Here is a 6,436-nt window from a genome sequence, read left to right on the forward strand (position 1 = left end):
GCAGCGCCAGCGAGCTGCGGCGCGACTCGCTCACCAGCCCGGAGGACGAGCTGGGGGCGGAGGTGGGCGACGAGGCGGGCGACAAGAAGAGCCCGTGGCAGCGGCGGGAGGAGAGGCCGCTTATGGTGTTCAACGTCAAGTAGCGCCCCCGGCCGGCCTGGCACCGCCTCCGCCCGGGCTCGCCCCCAGGGTGCGCGCCCCCAGGGCCTGCAGCGGCGCTCGCTCTTAGCCGGGAAAGGTGCCAGGAGCCTGCGGAGCTGCTCCGTGGTACGTGCTGGGTAATGTCTGGGGAAGGGACCCTGTGTCTGCCTCCAAGCCGAGGGAGGTGGGCGGGGGCCAGCCCCCATTGGGAGGTGCCGGGGAGGAGGGCTGGGAGGGGGAAGCAGTGCCTGCATAACTGGCTGTACATAGAAAGCTCTATGGTGGGAAAGCTGGAGGGGCCACCCAGCCTCAGCTGCTAGTGTGAGGGCTGGGAGGGGAGGGGGTGCTGCTTGCTGACTAGCCCACCTCTGGGCTAGATGTCAGGGGCTGGTCGCTGGGGACTAGGGAGTAATGTGATGGGGCCGCTGTGAGAACAGCAAATATAAAACTGGTGAGGTGAATGTGGCGTGTGTCTTTTTGTGGGGTAGGGGGAATGCTGGCACCGGATGGGGACTTTGCTCAGGGGTTCCCTGGGGAGGGTAGGCAGGGCGGCCAAATCAGACACTGTTAGGAAAGTGTACAAACTTTATTGGAGCACACACATACATACACAACACATACACACATACACACACACACAAAGCCCCTGTGGATAGGCTGTTAGGAAAGTGTACAAACTTTATTGGAGCACACACATACATACACAACACATACACACACACACACACACACACAAAGCCCCTGTGGATAGCGGAGAGCACCTGACCACAGGGTCCACAGAAATTGGGGGAGGGGATGGTAGCACATACGTGGCTTTTGCCACAGCCCCCCTTCTGATAGGGAAGTCCCTAGATTGAGACCCCACATCCCATGACTATGGGAAGCACTCAGACTAGGGAGGGGTCAGGGAGAATTTGATGGGGGAGAGGTGCTGGGAGGCCTGAGCAGTGGGCACCCTCTGAGCAGAGTCCCGAGGTCCAAGGAGTGTCTTCAGTCCTCAGTCTCTCCTCACAGCAGCTGTCTCGGGGCTGGGTGCCTCAAAGGGGTGTCCCAGCGCAGTCTGATAGGGAAGTCCCTAGATTGAGACCCCACATCCCATGACTATGGGAAGCACTCAGACTGGGGAGGGGTCAGGGAGAATTTGATGGGGGAGAGGTGCTGGGAGGCCTGAGCAGTGGGCACCCTCTGAGCAGAGTCCCGAGGGCCAAGGAGTGTCTTCAGTCCTCAGTCTCTCCTCACAGCAGCTGTCTCGGGGCTGGGTGCCTCAAAGGGGTGTCCCAGCGCAGGGTCTCCTTGCGGAAACACTTGGTGCCCTTGGCCCCACAGCGGAAGCCACTGGGACAGCAGTGACGCTGATCAGCACAACAGACACCCTAGATGGTCAGAGGGGGGTGAGAGAGTTGAACAAGGCAGGACCTGGCCTTGCCCATACCCAGCCTCAGGACAGGAGCGTGGCTCTGACCTGGCGGTAGGGACAGCAGGCCCAGCCTCCTCGGCTGTCTTGGCAACAGGTCTGGTTATCGTGGCAGTAGTGCCCTGCCCCACACTCCACATCCCTCACACCCATGTGAGGGCCATGAGCCAGGTGGGCAGCAGGATGGGCAGAGTCCACTTCCTTCTCACAGGACTGGGCCTTCACATTGCAGGTGTACCCAGCCGGGCAGCAATGCTGGCGATCCTCACAGCACACAGCCTGACCGGGGCGGGATGGCATTATACTCCTGTACACAACATCCCCTGAACCCCCCCCACTGGACTTAGCTCCCCTATACAGGGACAGGCAGAAGGGCACTCACGTGGGGCAACTGGCAGCAGGCCCAGCCCCTTCTCAGGCTCGGGCAGCAGGTCTGCCCCACTGGGCAGCTGGTGTGCTGATCACAGCCACTGTCTCTGGGGTAGGACAGGGAAGCCCCGCGGGCAGGAGTCTTTTCTAGTCCAGCCACTATCTTGTTCCCCCTCTGACACTGCCCCTCCACCGTGCACCTGTAGCCCTGGGGGCAGCAGTGCTGGTGGTCCGAGCAGCAGACAGCCTGGGGGGTGGGCAGAAAGGGTGGTCTAGGGAGCTACTCCATGGGGCACAGTGCTTAGCCCCTGTCTAAGGCAGCCCCTAGCCTGCCTCTCCTCTTCCAGCTAGGGATAAATCGGATAGAGCTGGCTGCCACCGTGGCTAGGCAGAGTGCAGAAGCGCAAAGCATCGGGAGTCTGGGCCACCCTCCTGCCCAGGCCAAGACACTGTACCCCGCAGTCCTGTCCCCTTTCCCATGTACCTCTGGGATAGGACAGCAGCCCCACTCCCCAGACATAAGTTGACAGCAGGTGTGGGAGGGGGGACAGCTGGTGTAGTTATCACAGGGGACATTTTTCTCCATGGCTTGTGCATCCGGAAAACTAAGGTGGGCTGGGACCTTCTCCATCCAGGGCACCTGGGTGGTCCCCTGTTCACAGGTACTCTTCTCCGTGTCACACCTGTACCCCGCCGGGCAACAGTGTATGTAGTCCTCACAGCACACAGCCTATGGTGGATGGAGAAGGGCCAGTGGGCACAACGGCCTAGCTGGCTGCCACCCTCTGCTCAGCCCAGCCCACCCACCTCTCCTGGGTACCTGGGTAAAAGGGCAGCAGCCCCAGGCTCCCGACTGGAGGCGGCAGCAAGTGTAGCCATCTGGGCAGCTCACTTCTGAGTCACACTTCACATCCTTCACTGTGAGGCAGGCAAAGAGGACAGGTCAGCAGTGGGACTGGGGACCCTCAGGGGTGCCCACCCTTGTGGGCTCCACACCTGGAACCAGATGTTGAGGGTGGAGGGTACTCATCCTTCTGCCACCCTGCAATGATCCTAAGGCAAGGCCCAGTGTGGAAGAAAGGGCTGCATCTGCCTGGCCTCTCCATGTGGCTATCAGCACCCCACCCCATATCTGTTCCTGGAACAGCTTGGTGTGAGCCCCCGCTTGTGGTAGGGGGAGAATGGAGAGTGTGGCCTGCCTCTGGTACCTGTGTGTGCAGGCAGCTTGGTGAGGAGGTCCGTAGCATTCTCCTTGGAGAGGCACTTACTCTGGATCAGGTCACACACGGTGTCCTGGGGGCAGCAGTGCAGGTGGTCGGAACAGCAGATGGCCTAGGTGGGGACCCGGGGGGGTGGGTCTTTGTGACTTCCAGTCTCAGTTGAGCACAGGGAATAGCCAGGCTGATGGCTGGCACTGCCCCAATCCCCCACTAGGGGGTGGCACAAGTCCTGAGTCAGCCAGGCTCCCAGCAACCAACCAGCCAGCACCATCCTCTAGAGCCCCTACAAAGTATGTGTCCTGACCAGAAGGCTGTGGGCACACAGCCAAGCTGGCCACAGCCCCTCACTCACATTGGGCATTGGGCAGCATCCATACTTCCCACTGGGCAGCTCGCAGCAGGTGGAACCATCAGAGCAGAGAGACCGCCCATCAGGGCACACCACCGAGGTGGGCAAAGCCACTGGAAGAGAAGCAAGGCATTGCAGGTATAGCCAAGGCGGAGGGAGACTTACTCCCCTCTGGGAATCAGATGAGACCTCAACCCAATCCCCAGCCTGATGCTCTCCCACCTCCTCACCTGCCCTATTAGTTCTTTGTGCAGGGATCTTCTTGGCCAGGGGATGGGAACCCGTGGATGTGAGGCAGCGGGTATGAGCCAGGTCACAGGTGGCACCATGTGGACAGCAGTGCACCCTGTCTTCACAGCAAGAAGCCTGAGAAGAGATGGTCCTAACTCCATCTTTGCCTCCCACCCCCACGCCTAGCTGTGTCCCTGCCACCCTCCATCTAGCCCCAACACCCCAAACCTGTACCTCGGGCAAAGGGCAGCATCCCCAGGAGCCATCTAGCATAATGCAACACGTAGAGGAGTTGGGGCATTCGAACTGGTTACCAGGGCACATGACAGCACCCAACAGGTTGTTATCTGTGGACAGAATAATCCAGAATTCCACTAACCCAGTCAGTGAAAGTCATTCCCCCCTCACTCAAGGCCCAGCTCCAGGGGACTTGGGGATTGGCACTAGGGCTCGATGACCTCCCAGGCACCCCTAACCCACTCTCCCCACAATCCAGTCCCGCCTTAGCAAGATGACATGGGGCAGGGAATTCATTAACAGAATGTTGGCATTAAACCAGACTAGCTTGGCCTATCCCCCTCCCCGCAATGCCTGGACCTGGGCCTGGAGTCCTGCATTCCCTCCTGCTCCCTCCTATCCCCAGTGCTGCCCCTCTGTCCAGAGCAGGGGGTTGCTCAGTTCAGATGCCACATGAATGAGGAACAAGGGCAGGAATCAGGGCTGCCTAGCTGGCTGGGCTTCTGGCTGCTCCAGGCTTCACAGGTTGCCCGTCACCTGCCCTCCACCTGCGCCCCTGCTGCACCTGAACCTTGGAAGCAGGATCGGCCATCGGCAGTACAGTGGAAGCCCCGTGGGCAGCAGTGGTGGCCATCCGCACACGCCACAGCCTGCGGGACAGAGAGGCCTATATTGGAGAGGTGCTTTTACCTGGGGGGTGGGAGAGTGCAGGCAAAGAGTACATGCAGATCTAAGCCCTTCCATCAAGCTCCTGGCACCCTCACCTTTGGGAATGGGCAGCAACTGGAAGTCCCTGAGACAGTGAGGAGGCAGGAGTAGCCAGCAGAACAGTGGGCATCAATCTGGCAGGGTCTGCCCAGACGCCTGGTCAGTGTTGTGGGCCATTTTTCCTGGGAAGAGAGGAGAGAGGATAAACCAAAAGACCTGTGCCTGGTTTCCTCTTCTGGCCAATCCAAGATGACCCACTGGGGAAACCCAGGCTGCCAGCTCTTGCCTGGGTTGAAGGGCACTCACCGGAATGGGACTGCAGCAGCTGTAGCTGCCTCCTCCTGGGTCCAGGCAGCAGGCCTCGGGGCAGAGCTGACCATCAGGGCAGTGTGTGCCAGCCACCAGCCCTGCCACAAAGGCCATGCAGCTTAGCAGGGTCCACATGGTTCACCTGCAAAATACCAAGGAGTGTTTGGTACCCAGCTTAAGTCCATGCCACCCTCAATTCTGAGGCCACTCCTTCACCCAGCCCTAGGCCAAGGTCCAGGCCTGGGATTACCTGAGTCTCCCCCACAACTCCCTGTTCAGGAAGGCAGAAAAATGTGGAGCTTGAGTCAGCTTCCTCCATGTGTCCTCTGTGTGTGTGTGTCACACATGCACCAACATGGGCACACCCATAAGCATGAATGCTGACATGAATATATGCGTGGATCTGTGTCCGCAGCACATGGCCTAACACCTGAGTCTCTGTGCATGAGAGTCTAGGTATAGGTTTATAAGAATTAGGAAGACGTGGTTTTTGTGAGTCTGACCTGTGGGGATGTGGGTCACCTCCAGGGACCGGTGGGAGATATCAGTAGCCATGGGAGAGGACAGGGCTGGGATGCATGGAGGGAGTCCTTCCACGAAAAGCCAAGGTTCCCGTTCTGCAGCCAGCCCCTCCAGATGCCCCCTCGCCTGACACCGTGGCGCTCAGTCCTGCACTCTACTAAGGCCTTGGGGGCATGGGAGCAGTCACATGATGACATAGGAAACCACAAGGTTGAGAAAGTTGTGAAAAAGGAAACACAGTGGCCAGTAGAATCTGAGCTGCCTTTCCCCGAAGCCAGTCACCACCTGCTCAAGATTGTCCCATCCTCACCCAGGGAAGGGGACACAAAGGCTGGGTCAGCCTTTGAGATACCTGTGTTGGACTGGCCCAGATGTATTCTGAGGGTCCTCCAACACCACCAGGGCCCTTTCAGATTTCCCAAACATATCACCCCTGCCTCTCCCCCTACCCTGGAAGCGAAACTCAGCCACATATAGAGAGAGACCACGTGTGCCCACTGGGCTGCCCATCTGAGTCAGCAGGAGGAAACGAGCCTCTCACTTCCTAAACAACTCTTCCCCCAAGCTCAGTTTGCCAAGCTAGCTCAACTGAGGGGGCCCCAAGAGATGTCACCCTGCCTAGAGCAGCAAAACCAGTAATGTCTGTGAGCCTCTTAGGAGCCAGTTACAATACTCTTCATTATTTTATTTCTTTGCAGCCACCATCCAAAGTAGCAATTATTACCTTTACTTTCCAAACGAAGAAATTGAAGCTCAGAGATGTTAAGTACAGTTGGTCTTCTGTGGTCCTGAATCCACAGATTCAACTAAGAGCAAGTCAAAAATATTTGGGAAAGGACTGGCCCGTGGCTCACTCTGGAGAGCGTGGTGCTGACAACACCAAGTCAAGGGTTAAGATCCCCTTACTTGTCTTAAATATATATATATATATATATA

At 58.3% G+C, this 6,436-nt stretch overlaps 2 protein-coding genes and 1 long non-coding RNA gene across 7 annotated transcripts in view; 1 reads left to right on the forward strand and 2 right to left on the reverse strand.

Annotated features, from left to right (window-relative positions):
• The window catches only part of FAM171A2 (family with sequence similarity 171, member A2), an 8,216-nt gene extending 8,073 nt beyond the window's left edge, over window positions 1–143 (forward strand). The window contains exon 10 of the mRNA XM_008590846.1: window positions 5–143. Within this exon, the coding sequence (XP_008589068.1) occupies window positions 5–143 (139 nt within the window). The remainder of the gene's footprint in view (window positions 1–4) is intronic.
• A 565-nt stretch (window positions 144–708) lies between these two features.
• Window positions 709–944, reverse strand: LOC103606243. The gene is made up of 2 exons (XR_551860.1): window positions 894–944; window positions 709–798 (listed from the first exon to the last, which is right to left on the reverse strand). It is a non-coding gene; the product is annotated as an uncharacterized LOC103606243 (long non-coding RNA).
• A 177-nt stretch (window positions 945–1,121) lies between these two features.
• The window catches only part of GRN (granulin), an 8,039-nt gene continuing 2,724 nt past the window's right edge, over window positions 1,122–6,436 (reverse strand). For 2 of the 5 annotated variants that reach the window (XM_008590834.1, XM_008590836.1), the window contains exons 2-13: window positions 4,976–5,120; window positions 4,726–4,851; window positions 4,527–4,611; window positions 3,959–4,071; window positions 3,724–3,859; window positions 3,497–3,606; window positions 3,133–3,256; window positions 2,745–2,842; window positions 2,409–2,654; window positions 1,938–2,171; window positions 1,604–1,834; window positions 1,356–1,514 (exon numbers count right to left, since the gene is read on the reverse strand). In XM_008590834.1, coding sequence (XP_008589056.1) covers window positions 1,377–1,514; window positions 1,604–1,834; window positions 1,938–2,171; window positions 2,409–2,654; window positions 2,745–2,842; window positions 3,133–3,256; window positions 3,497–3,606; window positions 3,724–3,859; window positions 3,959–4,071; window positions 4,527–4,611; window positions 4,726–4,851; window positions 4,976–5,113 — 1,779 coding nt within the window. In that variant the 5' untranslated portion in view covers window positions 5,114–5,120 and the 3' untranslated portion in view covers window positions 1,356–1,376. Of the gene's footprint in view, window positions 1,149–1,355; window positions 1,515–1,603; window positions 1,835–1,937; window positions 2,172–2,408; window positions 2,655–2,744; window positions 2,843–3,132; window positions 3,257–3,496; window positions 3,607–3,723; window positions 3,860–3,958; window positions 4,072–4,526; window positions 4,612–4,725; window positions 4,852–4,975; window positions 5,121–6,436 lie in introns of those variants that run through there. The other 3 variants (XM_008590835.1, XM_008590837.1, XM_008590838.1) reach the window with 3 other exon arrangements.

Source organism: Galeopterus variegatus, unplaced genomic scaffold (genome assembly GCF_000696425.1).
Source record: "Galeopterus variegatus unplaced genomic scaffold, G_variegatus-3.0.2 Scaffold6403, whole genome shotgun sequence".
Lineage (NCBI taxonomy): Eukaryota > Metazoa > Chordata > Mammalia > Dermoptera > Cynocephalidae > Galeopterus > Galeopterus variegatus.